At 29.5% G+C, this 19,691-nt stretch overlaps 5 protein-coding genes across 5 annotated transcripts; 2 read left to right on the top strand and 3 right to left on the bottom strand.

Moving 5' to 3' along the window:
* Positions 1-314: 314 nt before the first annotated feature.
* On the bottom strand, positions 315-2,958 carry LOC123292240 (DNA repair protein RAD51 homolog 1). The gene is made up of 4 exons (XM_044872816.1): positions 2,791-2,958; positions 2,114-2,467; positions 1,283-1,621; positions 315-678 (listed from the first exon to the last, which is right to left on the bottom strand). The coding sequence occupies exons 1-4, from the start codon at positions 2,875-2,877 to the stop codon at positions 430-432; spliced, it is 1,029 nt and encodes a 342-aa protein (XP_044728751.1). The 5' UTR covers positions 2,878-2,958; the 3' UTR covers positions 315-429.
* A 981-nt stretch (positions 2,959-3,939) lies between these two features.
* LOC123293512 (hormone-sensitive lipase) lies at positions 3,940-10,371 on the top strand. The gene is made up of 9 exons (XM_044874362.1): positions 3,940-4,160; positions 5,928-6,381; positions 6,943-7,129; positions 7,289-7,416; positions 7,498-8,057; positions 8,443-8,637; positions 9,061-9,743; positions 9,883-10,008; positions 10,076-10,371. Exons 1-9 carry the CDS (start codon positions 4,049-4,051, stop codon positions 10,154-10,156), a joined length of 2,526 nt encoding a protein of 841 aa, XP_044730297.1. The 5' UTR covers positions 3,940-4,048; the 3' UTR covers positions 10,157-10,371.
* A 1,966-nt stretch (positions 10,372-12,337) lies between these two features.
* On the bottom strand, positions 12,338-13,267 carry LOC123293515 (39S ribosomal protein L41, mitochondrial). The gene is made up of 3 exons (XM_044874366.1): positions 12,999-13,267; positions 12,815-12,918; positions 12,338-12,586 (listed from the first exon to the last, which is right to left on the bottom strand). Exons 1-3 carry the CDS (start codon positions 13,159-13,161, stop codon positions 12,368-12,370), a joined length of 486 nt encoding a protein of 161 aa, XP_044730301.1. The 5' UTR covers positions 13,162-13,267; the 3' UTR covers positions 12,338-12,367.
* A 464-nt stretch (positions 13,268-13,731) lies between these two features.
* LOC123292518 (protein crooked neck) lies at positions 13,732-16,471 on the top strand. Its single transcript, XM_044873231.1, has 2 exons — positions 13,732-13,821; positions 14,353-16,471. The coding sequence occupies exon 2, from the start codon at positions 14,378-14,380 to the stop codon at positions 16,469-16,471; it is 2,094 nt and encodes a 697-aa protein (XP_044729166.1). The 5' UTR covers positions 13,732-13,821; positions 14,353-14,377.
* Positions 16,472-17,044: 573 nt separating this feature from the next.
* Positions 17,045-18,833, bottom strand: LOC123293514 (N-alpha-acetyltransferase 20). Its single transcript, XM_044874365.1, has 5 exons — positions 18,664-18,833; positions 18,486-18,601; positions 18,290-18,419; positions 17,425-17,561; positions 17,045-17,168 (listed from the first exon to the last, which is right to left on the bottom strand). The coding sequence occupies exons 1-5, from the start codon at positions 18,714-18,716 to the stop codon at positions 17,083-17,085; spliced, it is 522 nt and encodes a 173-aa protein (XP_044730300.1). The 5' UTR covers positions 18,717-18,833; the 3' UTR covers positions 17,045-17,082.
* Between the last annotated feature and the right edge of the window lie 858 nt (positions 18,834-19,691).

The raw sequence follows: 19,691 nt of genomic DNA, 5'->3' as shown, positions 1-19,691 counted from the left end.
TAGTTCATTTGTATATGGTTCTCTTATCATCTCGCCACTTGTCTATGGCTCTGGTTGGGAAATTCTTAATAAGATAAATCAAAATTGCCTATCCTTGCTTTCCTCCTTTCCATCCTGTGTTAATAATGATAGTACACGGTGTAAATGTGTCAATAGATAAAAATTGAACTTTTCATTGCAATTTTCATGCAATGATGCACAAACAACTCAAACTGGGTAGTTAAAATTAAAAAAATACACATGTTTATTAAAAAAAAGGATGTATTTATTATGTTTAGTAATATTTAAATAACAATAACAAAATGAAAATATAATTGTATCACATCATTTTCATTAATATGCAGATATGCGTTTCCTTCCAGAAGAAATGATTAATTATTCGTTTTGATGTGAGTAAAAAACGCAACTATAATCAAAATATAATTTAATTTATTCTTTAGCATCATTGATTCCTTCATTAGAGATAGCAAACATTGCTTCTGTTTCGGCTAGACACGGTGAATCATATATTTTACAAATACGTGTTTCACCACGTCCTTTGCGTAAATATAATCGTGTCGTTGAGGCATGTGCTAAAATATGTCCACCAATTGGTTTTTTTGGATCAGCAGCAAAAACACTTGCAGCGCCATCTACTTGTGCAACTACTTGATTCGTTATCAATACAGCAACGCCATACTATAAAATTGAATTAAAATTATTATTTGCTTTCGAACGAAGCGAATTATAATCAAAAATTGAAGCGTTCACAGCGGAAACCAACGAAATCGTACCGAGCCTATGTCATTCGGAAGGTTTTTTTATTCTCTACAACTTTCTCATTTAATTTTCCTTTTTTGCTTTGTTTTTTCTTTTTATAAATGTAAAAAGCCGTTTTAAAAACTTTTTTTAGGTTGTGCACCAGCTGGAAAAATGCAAAAATCTTTCTATTTCTCTTACAATTTTTTCTTTTACACAACTAAATTTTTTGCTACCCGATAGCATGGATAATGTTTTCTTTCGTACTTTCCCTGGAGTAATTCAGTCTTTTGTAAGTAGTATATTGATTAATTGAAAAAACATAACTCAAGAAACGACTACTTTGACTTCTACGAAGCTATAGGCGTCAAAAATTCGTGCAAAGATTACATTTTGGATTTATACCAAATCGGCTGGGTTTTCAAAAAAATGTTTCGAACAAAAATGTTAATAGTCTTACGAGAAACAGTTATTTTTCCGTGTTAATCTAGTAGCCACTTTGTCAATAAATTAAAAAACATTCTATGAACTGCTGTACACTTACCTCATCAGCTAAACGTAACAGCATTCTTAAAAATCTAGATAAATGTGTTTGTCGAGCACTCAATTCACCCCGACCAGAGTAATCAGCACGATACAGAGCTGTAGCACTATCAACTATTAATAAGGCATATCTTGATTCAGCCATTAATGCAGCTGCTTTGATTAATAATTGAGTTTGTTGATCTGTATTATAGGCTCGAGCACACGCCACATTGTCTAACACAGCATTACCATTTAATTTGTAACGTTCAGCAACAGCTAAAAGACGTTCAGGTCGAAATGTTCCTTCTGTGTCTATATATATACATTTTCCTTCTCCCCCATTTTGATCTATTGATAACTAAATACAAAAATTTTACTATAGTTGCAGCACTAAGGCACAGTATAAGACTGACAAGCGAGCTCCATGAATTCACTTCGAGTTTTGGATAGAATTGTATTATGCCCTACTGGCAATGCAGCAGGTACGCTGAACGCCTAAGCTTGGCAGTGTATCACGACTATTGCAGGAGCTGTCACAGTGGGAAGTAGGAAGAAATGATGTCTCATCTACTGTCACTGATCAGCTCTTGTCATGAGATGGGCTCACTTTTGTCAATTTTTTGTAATTTTCGTAAAAATTTTGGTTTCCAAATTTGATAAAACTTGGTATAAAGGGTAATTTTCATGCAAAAAACTAAAAAATTGGGCTAATTTAACGATTAGATGTGTAGTTTTTGAAGTATCCCTTAAATTCCCATACAAAAAGTTGTTCTTTCGGAGTGATTCTGAAGATACCTTAAAAAACTCATCTAATGGTCAAATGAATTCGAGCATAATATTTAGTACACACCTGACATGTAACAGCTAATGTATGGCACAATTGAGTTTTACCAGTACGAAATTCACCAAATACTTCTGTAATTGATCCAGTTTCAATTCCGCCACCTAATAATCGATCCAACTCTTTTGATCCAGTTGTTAATTGAATTAATTCTGAACGTTTTTGATGTAATTCTGTAGCGGTTGTAAAACCAAAAAATGATGGAACTAATTTACCAGCTTCTGCAATTATTTTATCAGCTTTTGCTTCTGATATTCCTTTGATTGTAATTAAAAACTTTTTTGGTGCCATTGCAATTGATTCAACGGTATGATAGCCAGCTTCTTCCAATTTTTTAATATCCCCTGCAGTAATTCCATTGCCCTACAATTAAGTAGATAATATAATTACAGCGTCTCTAATACTTCTAACATCATTCATTTAACTTTGTTTTTTAAAGGTCCTCCTATATTATTTTTATCCAAAGTTGGACAAAACCTTTTTAGATTGGAAATTGTCACATATGCGAGCTTTTGAAATTTAATTAATTATTTAGTGTTAATTATAACATTTATGCAAAAAATAATGAAAACAAGTTTTTTATGTGTAAACTAATTTATGATTTGAATGAAATTATTTGAAATAAATGTTCAAATTAAGTATGGAATTAAGCCCTAGATAGTAAACATACTTTAAACTTTACTTACTTCTAGCTTTGAAATAGAATTTAATGATCCATAATCTGCATCTTCTTCGGCTGCAGTTGCTGTTGATCCAGCAACCGATTCAGTCATTTTTATATATTTTAATTAACTTAATTTTATTAATTTATAAATTTTTACCGCTTTTTAGTGTTTCTATCTGTCATTGAATTCAAAGATTCAAAACACTGGAAACTTTCTTTGAAAAAAGTCGATGTAGATCACACTACAATCGATTATTATTATTTTGGCGCTAAAATATTCTAAATACAAACATGTTAATCATTCATTTATAAAAAAAAATATAATTATTACACATTATTTTAATTTGAGCATAATTTATTAAATAAATTAACAAAATTAATTAATTCATAAAATTGTATTATATTCATCGGACTTCTTCATACAATATACAACAGTATTGGAAATAAAATTGAATCTTATATTTCGAAAGATGATCTATTATAGGTAAAGCTTAGGCTAGGAACTATAGATTCTAGGACGTATTGTAATTTAACATTGTAAACTGACGATATTAATAAATAATTTTCAATTCAATTCAATTCATTATAACTTTTTCATAAAGGTTTACGATAATATTTCCATTTTATGTAATAGTGTCCCATTTTTGAACGCAAGGGCTAAAAACTTCAGAACTCTACAGTCGATGAAGGATAAACTCAACCAAACCAACTCGTAATCAAAACAATATAGTTATCAAAAAATAAAAAATCCTGCTGGATTCGAACTAAGCCTCATGCTTTAACTCGCTCAGCTTTATGATGTTCAAAGAAATGACCATAATATAACATATAAATACAAATGTAAAATAAAAGGAGGAATACTTTTAAAAACATTTCGTAGAAAATTTTCTTTTCGAGAGTACGAAACGATGTTGCCGACAACATTAACGACGAATAATCATTCTAAATCATATTATTCAAAACCAAAATTTTCAAGATAAAGAATTATACATCAATTAATCTAAGTAATAAAACTATTAATAGAATCTAATAATTGTAAGAATATTTTTATTGAATTAAATCGATTGACAGTAGTGAACTAATAAAGTTGATAGATAACGTAAAATTTGTTGTTTACTTGATAGGAAATTTTGATAAAAACAATCAACAAATATTTCATCGTAATGTTATTAAAAACGCCAACGTTATTTAAATTGTTGTTATTTCGAATAAATTCATGTTCACAGCGTCAATTTACACATATTTTGAATATTTACAAATTAAATGAAAATCAATCAATAATGATTTGTAATTCGATATCAATTTTACGCAATGATCATTTTTTATTTAAACAATCCTTTTATCGACTCTCAGGTGGGAGATTAATGACAAACAAAACAAATAATGGCACAGGTAAAAATAATTTTTTTTAATGTATTTTATGGATTGTAAGTGATATGTATATAAATTTGCAAATGGAATATTAATAATTTTGGATAAAAACCTTGAACCAAAGTTTGTGTTGCATGTCAATTACGGATTTTTTTTAAATGGTTGAACAATAAACCCCCATACATAGTCCTGTTTCAATGTCTAATATAAGTAAATAAACGCAAACGGACGTGGTGTTATTAGAACAATACTGCAACGCAACATTCGAAATCATATTGCATTTACATATGAATGCATAAATATTTATTAAAGAAACGATTAATATATTTTAATTTGGAGCGTCAATCAAAATCAAATTAAGTGAGCGTGACTAAAAAATAATCACATTTTAATATGCATGTCCATGTCCAACAATTTCGACAATTCCATGGTTCATGGTTGTATAAATTTTAAAACAACGTAATATTTGTATTTTATAAGTCGAATAAACATTTGGTGATTAAATTTTTTTTTAAATATTTATATTAAAATAAATTTAAATTGTGTTTGTAATAAGTATTTGTATTTGCATTTGTGTGTTATTCGTTTTTTCATTTATTGTTGACAGATTTGACATATGACAGATGTTTTGTATGGGTTGGGTACAGTTGATTCATTACTAATAACTTTTAAAGTAATTCATTTGCAACTTGTGTTAAAAATAAATAAAAGATCCCGTTATACATTTTATTATAATGTAAAATTGGCGTAAGCGTAAGAAAAAGGCTTAAAAACTTCGATTTCCTGCTAAAAAGGTTAGATACGTATTATTTATATTTTAAAAAAAGTTATGAATATAAAATGATGAATAATTAATTCATAAAAATTGAGAAAAAGTTTACCCGGAACAAACCGTATCTCCTATCTTTTGGTTGACAAATATAGAAAATAGCTTTTCATCCTCGAATTTTCATACCAATTCTTAAACTAAATTTTTGTTTCTAGTTTATATTATTTCCAATATCAGTTTATTATTTTGTTTGTCGTCTTTTTGTCGAAATCGAGCAACGGATACGCTTTTTATGGTATTAAGATAGCTTGAGGTTTGGATATTAGCATAAACTCTTTTAGAGTAACACTTTTTTTTCAGAAAAATGGTTAAATTCTGTTTTCAGATTTTATTTATCCCAAGACATCTAATTTTTTATACCATGCATACATGTAATATGCAAGGTATACTAAGTTTAGTCCCAAGTTTGTAACGCTTAAAAATATTATTGCTATGAACAAAATTTTGGTATAGGTGTTTATAAAATCACCTAATTAGTCCATTTTCGGTTGTATGCCCGTCTACACGATAACTCAAAAACGGAAAAAGATATGAAGTTGAAATTTTTACAGGGTACTCAGGACGTAAAAAGTGAGGCCAAGTCAAATGAGCAACATAGGTCAATTGGGTCTTGACCTATGGGTCCGTAGGACCCATCTTGTAAACCATTAGAGATAGAACAAAAGTTTAAATGTAAAAAATCTCCCTTATCAGAAAATAAACAACTGTTTGAAAAATTTTTTCGTAAACATTACTGTTTACCCGTGAGGGCGCAAATTATGCGTAAATTGTTACGTATGTGTGACATGTATGTATTTGTAGCGTGATAGAGTAAGCAACACTGTCTATGCATGGTATGCATGGTATTTCAACAATTAACTCAAACAATTGTTTGTTTTCACTTGTTTAAAAATTTTTAGCACTTTTAAAGAATAACATCTTTTAATAATTGTAATTGAATCAATTTAAATTAATAACAGATAAAGAATTTCAAGCGACCATGTTAAATACGGCCAAAGACCAAGGAGAGGGTTCACCACCGCCTACATCAACATCAAAACAGGACGAAGATAAGAATATAACAAATGATGGGGACAAAAAGGAACAATCTGATGATATATTTGTAATCATAGATATATTAAAAGATTTATCTGAAAACAATCAAAAGTATTTCCGTGCAGATGATACAGAGTTTGGCCAACGGATATATGAATCATATGTCGGCATCGATTGTCATCTAGAAAATTTACGTCCAATAATTGTTGAAATACAAGAACTAGCGCCTAAATATGATTACGATGTGAACGTACCTGGTAATGGTTATCGTTCCTTTTTAACAGTTGTGTATCGTGGACTTCAACATACGATCAATGTGACTAAACGTATTGTATTAAAACGTGATCAAATGTTATTCCGTAAAAGTGTTTATGTTAAGTAAGTGGCTTAGTTTTTAAATATGTAAGTGATTTTCAGAGCAGCCCTATTTTTTAGGACTCTATGTTGTTATCCGTAACTGAACAATAGAGAATTAGCATTAAAACTTATATTTTCTTTATGTTATTGTTTCTTTTATTAATCAAAAAAGTTATATTTTTGAATAAGAAAACGACTTGGTTTTCACGTCTTGATATCCGTTGAGGCTGGGATCCAATCGGATTTAATATAGTGAAAACAAGTTAAGAAACAAACCATTTATCACTCTGCATGTTTTTTTATAATTTTTCCTCGAGGAGGCGCTACTAAAGCGATATGTTGACGTCACTGGTGTTTGAATTTACAGTTTAGGAAAACAATTTTCAATTGTAATATTACATAAACAATTAATTTAAAAACAAAAAATTAATTTTTCTTGATAATTTTTAGTTAACTTTTGAAAAAATAAATTTAAAACATGCAACTTCTCTATTTTTATTAACCATCCTACTCTAAAAGTCTTTGATAATTTTGATAGCACATAATAAATATAATTACTGATTTCTTGTTCAATCTTTACAGGGAAATAGAATCATGCTCACACTTATTAGCAAGTTTACAACAATGTTTAGAATATTTACGAACATTATCGAAATGGTCTTCTGTTGGTGAATTGTTTCCACGTGAGAATCACACTCCTTATGATCTACTGTCAACACAGACGCATATCAATCAATATTGTTTCTACGGAAGATGTTTAGGATTTCAAGTAAAGTACATTTCTTAATAGGCTCTTTGCCGTTCTTATTTTTTATGCTCGATAATTCTTAAAATTTATATGTACTGTAAATAAGTATTTGACAGAGGAATCGAGATATTCTAAACTATTTATATTAAATTAATATCTAATGTTAAATTTCTTTTGTAGTTTTGTGAAGCAATGAGTAATGTACTAAAAGTGATAATATTATGTATGACTAGTTTCTCGGAAATTTATTTTAACCGTAGTAATAGTTTGTTTTCAAAAGCTACAAATTCTATGTGGGTATCCGGACGGTAAGTGGCCTTCATTTGATCAGATTTTGATGAAACTAATTTCAAAAAATTCCGCCCAGTTTACTTATTTTAATTTTACAGATACATACTTGATCCAGAATTACGTGCAAAACGGGTTGTAAATTTATCACAAAATGCACCAATCGATTTTTGTAAATCATTTTGGTTTCTAGCAGAGAGTGAAATAATGCAAATGATACCAAAAATTACACCAGCATCGTCAGTGATACAAGTGAACAAAATAATATCCATACCACCAGAACCATTAGAATATTTGAATAAAACAACAAAAGAACGTATTCAAATTCCAATTCCACAAGCTCATATTGGAATTAAACCTATACAAGTACGTTTAATAAGTGCATGTAATCGTGAAGGTATGATTGGAAGTAGCAGTGAGGATCCAAGTACAAGTACTTGTAGCGAAGCCAGTAAAAGTTTAATAATACATTGTCATGGAGGTGGTTTTGTAGCGCAATCATCACGATCACATCTTGTATATTTAAAAGAATGGGCAATACAATTGAATGTACCAATATTGTCTATTGATTATAGTTTAGCCCCAGAAGCACCGTACCCACGAGCTGTACAAGAAATATTATATGCATACGTATGGGCGTTAAATAATAAAAATTTATTAGGTACAATTATTATTATAAAATGATGTATTCAGACAAGAAACAGGCATAAAGGCGTATTAAATGGAAAATTTTTTAAAATTTCTACTTCCATTTACGAAGTAGGAAATATTTTAGGAGCCGAAAGTAGAGCTGAAGAGGCCGTGGGGCAGAACCAAATTTAGAGACCCCACCTTTATCGATTTGCTTCTATTTTTTCGATTTTTTTGGGCACCAGTTGTATAAATTCTTGCCATTTTCAAACTGCGGGTTTTATAGAGTCAGAGAACATTCTGAAAATGAAACGCCAAATGGAAATCTGATTTTAAATGTCAATTTTGTCTGGATAACCATTTCTTTTTTATATTAGCAAGAAAAATAAATAAATTAGATAATTTTTTTGAAATAGGTACTACAGCAGAGAATATAGTCTTCGCAGGTGATTCTGCTGGAGCAAATTTAATTAACGTTCTGGCCATAAAATGTATAGAATTAAATATACAACCTCCAAATGGTATTTTTAACGCATACGTACCAGTAATATTAAATTTTAAACCAACACCAGCCCGAATGTTATGTTTAATGGATCCATTGTTACCATTAGGTATGTAACGAAAATGTCATTTTTCTCAGTGAAATCGACTTGTTCTCGAACAATCGACAATCGAGGCTGTTTTAATGCTATAAATATTTATTTAACAAACTTTACTTATATTCTTATATGGGTAGCAAGTTACTACCAGCAACTTACTTATGTGCTTAGATTTAGATACGTATTTGACGTATATCAATTGAAGTGAAGTTTAAAGTAATTGATATAGCAAACGCTGGAGGCGCAAAATTTAAATTTAATCTCCTTTATTGGCATAAAATAATTTTGTACGCCAAAATAAATAATTTATTCACCATTTTAATATCCTCTGGATTCCTGATGATCCATCCACAAAGCAAACTTTGCGAACTTTGATCTTGACCTTATGTTTCTATTTCTAAGAAAGTAATTATTAATTAGGAATATTCATTTCAGGTTTTATGTTACGTTGTATTAAATCCTACACAACATACGATTCCACATCGAATATTAGTACACCATCAGAAAGTTGTGGTGGTGGTGTAAATGATGGTACAGCCCGAACACAAACAAATAGTTTTGAACAAATAACAACAAGTGATTTATTAAATGCACATAAATCACAGGTGATATTATGTACAAGTGATAATGATAATGTTGAAATAAGTACAATAAGTGATGATACAATAATCAATGATAACGATTGTGATTTATTAGATGATGATAATGATTCTGATTGGATTAAATTAGATACAAGCCATGAAGATCATGAGCAGTTAACATTGATACATGAATTTGATTGTAACAATCAAAGTTTAATACAACGGGCTACCACATACGAACAACAACAGCAACAATTAAATATGATAGCACCAAATAAAATTAAACAACGAATGACAAATTTAGTGAACGTTATTACAAATACATTAAATAAATGGAGAACAACTACAAATACGGGTCCTGAAGCTAGTAATACAGAAACAGCAACAAACACGGACGCATTAATCAATGATATGGATGATAACAATGTAGAGAATGTGATTAAAGAGTTTAATATAAATGTTCCACTTGATCCATATTTATCACCGTATTATGCATCCAATGATATATTAAAAAAATTACCTCCAATTAGAATATTAGTAAGTATTTACAAAGCTAAAAAAAATCGAAATATCATTTATAGACACTTATTCCTTTTCTATGTGTCTTACTCAAGAACTTAGTACATGACGACATGGATAACTGCTAATAATTTATAATTTTATTTCCCATTTTCAGACAGTTGAATTAGATCCATGCTTAGATGATTGTGTAACATATGCTAAAAAATTAAAAGAACTAGATTGTGATGTTAAATTAGATATTTTAAAAGGTTTACCACATGGTTTTCTGAATTTTTCACTGGTATGTTACGCAAATTTTTTGATAATTAAGATTGAAAACTTATGTATTATTATTTTTTGTTTTTTAGTTTTCAAAAGAAGCTCAGGAAGGTTCTAAAAAATGTATTGATCGTATTCAAGAATTATTGAATTCAAATCAATCTCATTAATATTAAATTAATTAGGTCGTGTCTATTATCGCGTTAACATGTTGGCTCTTAACTCATTTAACATTGATTACGTTAGTTGTATTATTCAAGGCAGTGGCGTAAGGATTATTTATTAATCATTTTTTAGGAAGTTAGGCTGCTAATAAGATCTGCAGGTTTTACAGTCGACTAATACTGAGTTGATCCAAATCAACTTCAAAATATTTATAACTCGGCGTTAGTTGTCTCCGTAGCGTGCAGGGCTATACTTTCTTTATAGAGAGTGGTTGCATTGTAATTTTTAGTGGACAGTAAATTTTCATTTTAACTGAATTTAAAACTATTGTAATGTATAGAGTCGGTCTTAAAAAATCAGAGCTCTATACCAGAACTATATCAATGGGTGTTAATTGGCTGATATGTATCTCAAGTACCCAAGCGCCTATCCTAAGAAATTGCTCAAATTCTAATCCAAGTGCGTAACTTTAAGTTGTTAATGTTTCCGTTTACTTATTTCGTTTAAAAATTATATATAAGAAAGAAAATTTTGTACGGCCTATTATTGATCGACCTAATATTAAAACATGAGTCTTGAAAAGCGGTTTATAAAGAGTAATTCTTTTAGTACTGGTTAAGATTAAGTAGGTCTTAAAAAAAGAAAGCTCTGTACCAGACCTAGATCATAGTTGTTAATCGAATGATATGTATCTCAAGTATCCAAGCGCCTATTCTAAGAAATTGCACAAATTTTAATGAAAGTGCTTAACTTTAACTTTTTAATGTTCCCGTTTATATATATTTTTGTATAAATTATATATATGTGCGGCCTATTGATCGACCTAATATTAAACATACGACTTGAAAAGCGGTCTCGAAAAGAGTTATTCTTATAGTACTTGAGAATTGGCAAAAAAAAAAATTCTCAGATCACATTGTTTTCGAAAAAAAAAAAACGTTAGAACCAAGCAAAACTTGTCGTCAAATTTCGAATATCATAACTAACGTTATTTAAAAAAATGTGAAATCAGATTATGTGTTAACCAGGAATCAGATACGGCCAATATCTAATATTTTAGTGAGATAACATCTAAAATACTCTATTAAATAAATTATGGCCAAGGCACAGAGAAAATGATATGTCGCAGTCGTCAAATTTCATAAAAATGTTTCAGTCATTATTATTAAAGTGATCACGTTACAGATCTGTAAATTTTTACATTTGTATCAATTGTTACAGAGATTACGCTGTAGTGTGAGATGTAATTAGAAAATGTTTCATACTTTGACAAATCATTCTGTATGTGCACTTCGGCTTCTAGTATTATATTTTATTTGTACATAAATTGTATTTGAAATGAAACGCTTACACCACATAGATTGTTATATAATATGTGATAATGTGATGCGCTTAGTGCTTAAATTCATTATTATTTATAAATATTAATTATTATTAATTAAATTGATTCATTACAATACTCAAATTATATTTATTTTCAATATACGCATTTTTTAATCCTTAAATCCTAATTGATACCACCCCACAATTTGATTCTATTCTACAGCCGAGTTAATACTGCAGGGAGTATATGAATGGCCCAAAGATAAAGCCCTAAAACATGCTTTCAAGAAACAAAAAATTCAGTCGGGTAGAATGTGTACTAAAATTATAATAATTATAGGATGTGTACTAAAATTATCCAACACCAGCTCAGCAAATGCTTGGTAAATAAGCTGCTTTACCATAGTAACCAGTCAGCATACTGGATTGAATTTCAAAGCAAAAAGCATAATAATTTTTTTTTTAAATACGCTTTTGTAATTAGCTGGACTAAAAAGTACAAAATAAAACTTCTACAAGATTTCAATTATTAAAAATTTTACTGACAGATATTGGTAAAAGTAAAGTCATTCATAAATATCTTAAAGAGCACCCCACGCTTTTTTAAGAAAAATGATTTTTATCTTAATTACTCTGTTTTTTAGTTCAGCTAGGTACAATTTAAACGATTATTTATTAATATTAATTCTGGAGATCCTGGTCAAGATAATCTTGATAAGTGTGCGAAGTTTCAATTTAATCCGACATTTTGAAGTGGGTGAAAATCACGTTCAAAGATTCCGTTACATAGATACATGCCAAGCTAATAAAAGCGTGTTAAAAATAGACAATTTTTATTATTTTCATGATTTATTAATAACAGTACAATCTAAGATTTAAAAAAACAAATATAACTAAAAAATATCTGAACCAGTTTTTCTAGCCAATAGTTTAGCTGTGTCAGCATCTAATAATTCTTCATTTGATGGTTCTTTAGATGTGCCATCTTCATTTAATTTGTTCTTTTCAAAGTCTTCTTTAATTTTTGGTGCATATACTACATTGAATAGATCTTCACTTGTAAATGCTGATTGTGTTACATCTGCAGTTTTGTATGACACATACGGTTTTAACTGAAATAAGTTAATAGTTCAATCAATTCATTTTATTTTTTGATGTTTTTTACTAGTCCAAGAGCTCATTGACTTTACTTGTGCCAAAAAATATCTCAAAATTGTTAATCGATAAGGATATTTGTTCCAATGAACGTTAATGTTTAATTACAAATTTGCGAATATTGTGATCTAAGACGAAAGTAAACTGGATATTTGTTTATTTAGGTATGAAATATTGTTTCTTACCTTAAAATCGGTTAAATCAGGTACAATTAATTGTGGTATCATTTCAGGAATTGTTACAAATTGACCATGTTCATCAATGTAACCTACATCTCTCACACCTCGTTCTATTAAATAAATAAACAAGTTTAATTTATCAATTACTTAATTACATACCGATAAATATTGATTAGAATTTAGAACATACTATCGATGGGTATTTCTGGATCTGGTTGTAAACGTTGACTTTCCTTAAATATTCGCGTGCCTCTTTTATTATGCAATAAAAACTTTCGAAAATTCCGTTTGCCATAATTAGTACATGTAGTACTTATTGAACGTTTTATTATATTTATTGTTGTACACGACATATCTTCTCGTTTTATTTATCTAATATTATTATGTCTTTTGATTTTAATTATTTTTTTTAAATTAACCAGTAAATCGAGCATTGACTATTAAGGGCGATAGACGTCAAACAAATATAGACCGATATGTAAATTAACTAAAGGAGTGAAAAACAAAATAATTTTTTTTCGTCCAACTTCTTTGATGGAATTAGTATAACTTGGATATATATATATATATATATATATATATAGGTTAAATCTTAAGAAAAGTCATAAGAATTATATAAGGGTAATATTCCACTTTCGGTGGGTAGATTTCGTCAAACTAATTTTTTACATTGAAAATTGTATAAAATCCAATTTCGATTATTTAACGGATTCCTCAGTTCTGTTCTGCGTCACTACAGTTTAACGCAACGGTTTGAAAATTTTTTTTTTTTAATTTTATTTAAGGTCGCTTTTAACGGCTAGGTCATTAGCGCCCGCAGAGATTATACATTATATGCATAATATTTTGTTTGGAAATTATATGCATCGAAAACCACATATAAAAAGCCTTTCTTGTCGGTCTGTATTTAATATGTAGTCTGTGGCTACGTCAATTCAGAATGTTTGACATTTGCACATAACCTTAATTATCATTAATTTTATACGTTAATGAAAAAATAAATAATTTTAAAGGTAAATAAATTAAAAATATTGGTTATTTAAAATATATTGCTGTTTAAATATTTCTTATTTTTATCTAGTACATTGAAATACTATATTTTTTACTTTATATTAGTTATTTAGATAAGATTTGTAGACTGAAGTTACTTTTCACTAAACACAAGTCTCAAACAAAAGTACTTTTTTAAAATGATTTTGGAACGCATCTTAATTGTATTCGAATTATGACATTGGAAATTAAAAAAATTATTTTGTTTATTCTAATCAGTATTGCATATTACCAGTATTACCACTACGTTGTGGAACAAACTGGGCTTAATCGGCTTCATTCCAAATATCTAGGCTAAACTAAATGGAATACCGCCCTATTCGCTTGGATTAAGCTAACGCAAACTTGCCTAACGATTCATGGCACCCCCGATTAATCATTTTCATTCTTCATTCGGAAATATTTTAAGTTCCAAAAATTTGTCCAGTTAATGATCTGGGAGACCATCTGTATGAGTTGAGTGTAAATAAAAATAAATTTTATTTAAATTATAGGTGCGAAAGAAAATTTACCTTCGAAATGGAAACAAAACCGCAAAAAATGCCAAAAGTGGCAAAAGTTAAAAATAAAGCACCAGCTGAAATACAAATAACAGCTGAACAATTATTACGTGAAGCAAAAGAACGTGATTTAGAAATCTTACCTCCACCACCAAAACAGAAGATCTCTGATCCAGCAGAATTAGCTGATTATCAACATCGTAAGCGTAAAACATTCGAAGATAACATTCGGAAAAATCGTTTAGTCATATCAAATTGGATTAAGTATGCTCAATGGGAAGAATCACAAAAGCAAATACAACGTGCTCGATCGATATACGAACGAGCTTTAGACGTTGATCATCGTAATATCACATTATGGTTGAAATACACTGAAATGGAGATGCGTAATCGACAAATAAATCATGCACGTAACTTATGGGATCGTGCTGTTACAATACTCCCACGTGCCAATCAATTCTGGTACAAATACACGTATATGGAGGAAATGTTGGAGAATGTAGCTGGTGCACGGCAAGTTTTCGAACGTTGGATGGAATGGCAACCAGATGAACAAGCATGGCAAACTTATATTAACTTCGAGCTACGTTATAAAGAAATCGATCGAGCGCGTGCGATTTATGAACGTTTTGTAATTACTCATCCAGATGTTAAACATTGGATCAAATATGCACGATTTGAAGAGAATCATGGTTTTATCAATAGCGCACGTAACGTTTATGAACGTGCTGTTCATTTTTTTGGTGATGATTATATGGAAGAGAAATTATTTATTGCATTTGCGAAATTCGAAGAAAATCAACGTGAACATGATCGTTGTCGGGTTATTTACCGATATGCTTTAGATCATTTACCAAAAGATCGCACTCACGATTTATACAAAGCGTACACAATCCATGAAAAAAAATATGGAGATCGTTCTGGAATTGAAGATGTGATCGTGAGTAAACGAAAATATCAATATGAACAAGAAGTAACAGCGAATCCAATGAATTATGATGCTTGGTTTGATTATCTACGTCTGGTAGAAGATGAAGGTGATTTAGAAGTAGTGCGCGAAACATATGAACGAGCTATTGCAAATATACCACCGACTAAAGAAAAACAATATTGGCGACGGTACATTTATTTGTGGATTAATTATGCACTAATGGAAGAATTAAATGTTGAAGACATTGAAAAATCACGTCAAGTATATCGAACCTGTTTGGACTTGTTGCCACATAAAATATTTACGTTTAGTAAAATATGGTTGCTGTATGCACAATTTGAAATTCGACATAAAAACTTACAACAAGCACGACGAGCTTTGGGTACAGCTTTAGGTTTATGTCCACGTGATAAACTGTATCGTGGTTATATAGAATTAGAAATACAGTTACGTGAATTCGATCGATGTCGTATTCTATATCAAAAATATTTAGAATTTAATTCAGAAAATTGTATTACTTGGATGAAATTTGCTGAATTGGAAACGCTACTTGGTGATATCGATCGAGCTCGGGCTATTTATGAATTAGCAATTGTACAACCACGTCTTGATATGCCCGAATTATTATGGAAAGCGTATATTGATTTTGAGGTAAATCAAGATGAAATTGATCGTGCACGATTATTGTACGAACGATTATTAGAACGGACAATGCATGTAAAAGTTTGGTTATCCTATGCTCAGTTTGAGCACTCAAATAATGATTCTGATTCAAATGTACGTATGGCACGGCGAATTTATGAGCGGGCTAACGATCATTTACGACAAGCGAGTCAAACAAATAGTGAACAGAAAGAAGCTCGAGTTATGTTGTTAGAAGCGTGGCGAGATTATGAAATGGAACACGGTACACCGGAAACAAGACAAAATGTGTTAGATAAAATGCCTAGACGTATTAAGAAACGGCAGAAAGTTATTGCTGAAGATGGTAGTGAAGAGGGTTGGGAAGAAATATTTGATTATATATTCCCAGAAGATGAATCGTCTAGACCTAATTTGAAATTGTTAGCATTAGCTAAAAATTGGAAGAAAACGAAACAAGATCAAACAGTAACAGATTCCACAAATAAACAATCATCATCAACAGATAAACAACCAACGTCTCCTGAAATAGAGTCATGATTAAAATAAAAATATTGTATTTTTATTTGATTAAATTAAGTTCTTTTTAAAAAATTTAATACTTGTCTTAAATTATTTTCACGTATACCAATTACTCCCTTCAAATTAGGTGAAATTTACTGAAATTTTGGAGACAACAAAGTCAGCTATGCCAATTTTTAGCTTTTTACAAAGACATAGAGAATGGACTGGGCAATACCCGCACAAAATTGATCGCTTTGTAGAAGGAGACAAAGCGACTGTGCGGCCAATACCTGCCTCTTTTTCATTGATCTGTAGAAATTTTAGAGACAACTACTAGCCATCCATTTACTTTATCTCTCTCATATTTTCTTGTCCGTATTTACTATACAGTTGAATAGGGAACATTCAGTCCATTCTCTATGATTTGGTTTTTTTGGAAAAATCAACGATCGGATAGTCGGATACGAGTCTCAAACATTGCCTTTACTTATTATCTGTCAGTTAGCCAGCAATGAGCAAACAAAGATTAAAAATTATTTACTGAAAGAAAATATTAATATTTAAATCATACACAAACATTTGATTTAAAAAAAATTATTTATTTGAGTTTTGAATTAAATTATTTATAAAATAGTACAAACTTAAGTTTAATCAACATCTTCGGGTCTGACTGGTTGCGTTAATGGTATGACTGACTTTTTTTCAACATCTCGTGAACATGCTTTTCTCATATCTGTAAATATCAATAATATTAGTATTGTAGCCAAAATAAACTTTACAATAGGGAATATTCATGAAATTTAAATTTGGTTCAAATATTTATTATGCACATGTTTTTCTAAATGAAATTACTCGATTAGTCTAATTCTTTTCAACAATTTTACAATTTAAAAGAAAATAGAATGAATCTAATGCACTCATTCTACTAGATAGATAATTCGAATTCAATATTATTATAATATATAAAACAATGAATAAAATATTTTTACCATAGGCGTCTTCATCAGGATCACCAGCATAATAATCTAGAACGACTCGATATACAATATATCCTAAATTTATATACATCCGTATTGCTACTTTATTACTGATTCGTACAAATAAATCTACAAAATACGCTCGTTTCCTAAAAAATTTAATTTTATAAATTCGTAATATGACACAATTTTTTACAATATTATGATTCCTCGTATGTGCCCCTGTTATTCTATTAAGAGCTGAGATAAAATTTAATTTTTAACAGAATCGATTATTTAAGTTTGAAACTCAAGGAACCATAATATTTCCACGATATTAGGGCCGGATTAATCCTCAACGGGGCCCATCAATTTGGAGGCCCTTTTTTTTCAAGTCCGCTCCCTTCTTTTTTCGATTAAAAAATACAAACTTATATCTTTCATAAAAATTTTAAAATTACTGTGATCAATAAAATTACTATCTACATTTTAAACATGTCGTTTTCTACATTTGTTTTCGGCAAATTCATCAATTATATCATCAATATCGATTTTGTTCCATAAATTTGACTCAATGCAAAGTATACCTAACATCTCGAGTCGCTCTTGCCGTGTTGTAGCTCTTTCAGCAGCTTTGATTCTTTTTAATTGCGAGAAGGATCGTTCGGCAGAATCTTGTCTAGTGCGTCGGTCGTCGCCTTTTGAATGCGGTCAATTGAGTTTTATTTATTTGAGTAAAATTTATTTTCAGTTCTGATTGTATTTTTGTTTGTAAGAAAATTTTAGAAGTCTTTTTCATTTTTCGGGGCCCCTGTAAAATCGGGGGTCCCAGGCAACTGCCTATTCTGCTACTTGTTAATCCGGCCCTGTACGATATTAAATACATAACATTTCTTACTTTTCAGATAGTTCTTCCAAAAATGACATTAATGTAGCGGCAATACCTAATCGTCGAAATTCTGGAGCTACTGTTAAAGCTGTTACATGTCCATGCCAATTTTCTCCTGACCCTTCGGCTTTACCCATTACTCACAATAACATATTACTCTTAGTAAATATTTAATTTCTTATAAAAATTATGAAAAAAAACTTACTATATCCCATTATTTCCCCTGATGGTGCTTCAGCCACTTGGAAATATTCCGGCCAATGAGCTAAATACTGCATATAAAATGATAAACCATAAGTTTCTGTTAATGGGTCAAAATTTCTAAAATCAACAAACAAATACGATAATGTCTTTTTCATTTTAAAATAGATGATTTGACTTACAAATTGTTAAATTTGAATAAATCATCACAAGTAAATGGTCGTAATGTAGTCATATTGATGTAAGTCTCTTATTAATTATTTGGAAAACATTCAAAATTTATAAATACTACAAAAAAGTTTTCTAAGGTGGATAAGGTTAAGTTAGATTTGAAGAGAATCCATCATGGAATAAGAAATAGATCTTTTTCCGTTACCTTGTTATATCAAAATCATTGACATTCTAAAAATACTTAGAGACAGGATTTTTATACGAATATCTTAATCTAATTTTGAATTAGTAAAATAATATAGAATTTTTATTTCTTCAAAAACTTACATTTCTGTTTGCGTGCAAATGATTTTTTGATATTATAAAATATTTTTAATTTTATTTCATGTTAAATAAACGCACATTTTGCATTCTTTAAAATATTGATAGTATTTTATGTAAACATGTTCTTTAAAACCACTGCGTGGGATGAAAATCAGCATCAATATTTTTAAGCGTAACAAACTTGGGACTAAACTTAATATACTATGTATATTTCATATGCATGGTATAAATATAAAGTAGAAAATTTAATAATAATAATTTCAGCTCTTCATAACTTTTATATGAGAATTAATATTTAACGCAATTCGAGCATTTTGAAAAATTAACAATAAAGGAAGCACCAAGAATGAAGTCTACTCAGAGGCTGCAAGAGTTAGTACGTCATATAATTTTAGATTTTTTTTCAACTTTTGAATTAATTTTAAATGACTTTCTGTGTTGATAATTTACTGCTATCCTATATACCGATTTTTGCAAAATCGATTCTGTTTACTTATACACATGTAAATTCGTTCTCTACAATTTACATGTTACAATTTAAATTACAATTACTCAAGTATAGAAAATATAAATTTTGAAAATCTCGTACATTTATAAGAAATTTATTTGACATGATTTACAAAAACTTATAATATTTTAATAATTTTATAAACATGATTTACAAAAACTTATAATATTTTAATAATTTTATAAACTGTAATATAATTAAATCATA

The sequence above is a fragment of the Chrysoperla carnea genome, chromosome 2 (assembly GCF_905475395.1).
Source record: "Chrysoperla carnea chromosome 2, inChrCarn1.1, whole genome shotgun sequence".
NCBI classification, from domain to species: domain Eukaryota; kingdom Metazoa; phylum Arthropoda; class Insecta; order Neuroptera; family Chrysopidae; genus Chrysoperla; species Chrysoperla carnea.
Note: the sequence above shows the minus strand (reverse complement) of the source record. Positions and strands in the feature narration are given on the sequence as shown.

Excerpts from the sequence above, each read along its gene's own strand:
- LOC123293514 (XM_044874365.1), bottom strand. The coding sequence starts at position 18,716 with ATGACTACATTACGACCATTTACTTGTGATGATTTATTCAAATTTAAC. Across the intron at positions 18,420-18,485 it reads AGGGGAAATAATGGGATATA|TAATGGGTAAAGCCGAAGGG; the intron begins GTAAGTTTTTTT and ends TGTTATTGTGAG. Across the intron at positions 17,169-17,424 it reads TCCTGATGAAGACGCCTATG|ATATGAGAAAAGCATGTTCA; the intron begins GTAAAAATATTT and ends TGATATTTACAG.
- LOC123293512 (XM_044874362.1), top strand. The coding sequence starts at position 4,049 with ATGATTTGTAATTCGATATCAATTTTACGCAATGATCATTTTTTATTT. Across the intron at positions 4,161-5,927 it reads CAAAACAAATAATGGCACAG|ATAAAGAATTTCAAGCGACC; the intron begins GTAAAAATAATT and ends AATTAATAACAG. Across the intron at positions 10,009-10,075 it reads GTTTTCTGAATTTTTCACTG|TTTTCAAAAGAAGCTCAGGA; the intron begins GTATGTTACGCA and ends TTTGTTTTTTAG.
- LOC123292240 (XM_044872816.1), bottom strand. The coding sequence starts at position 2,877 with ATGACTGAATCGGTTGCTGGATCAACAGCAACTGCAGCCGAAGAAGAT. Across the intron at positions 2,468-2,790 it reads ATTCTATTTCAAAGCTAGAA|GGCAATGGAATTACTGCAGG; the intron begins GTAAGTAAAGTT and ends ACTTAATTGTAG. Across the intron at positions 1,622-2,113 it reads CATTAGCTGTTACATGTCAG|TTATCAATAGATCAAAATGG; the intron begins GTGTGTACTAAA and ends TTTTGTATTTAG.
- LOC123292518 (XM_044873231.1), top strand. The coding sequence starts at position 14,378 with ATGGAAACAAAACCGCAAAAAATGCCAAAAGTGGCAAAAGTTAAAAAT.
- LOC123293515 (XM_044874366.1), bottom strand. The coding sequence starts at position 13,161 with ATGTCGTGTACAACAATAAATATAATAAAACGTTCAATAAGTACTACA. Across the intron at positions 12,919-12,998 it reads TCCAGAAATACCCATCGATA|AACGAGGTGTGAGAGATGTA; the intron begins GTATGTTCTAAA and ends TTTATTTAATAG. Across the intron at positions 12,587-12,814 it reads CTGATTTAACCGATTTTAAG|TTAAAACCGTATGTGTCATA; the intron begins GTAAGAAACAAT and ends AACTTATTTCAG.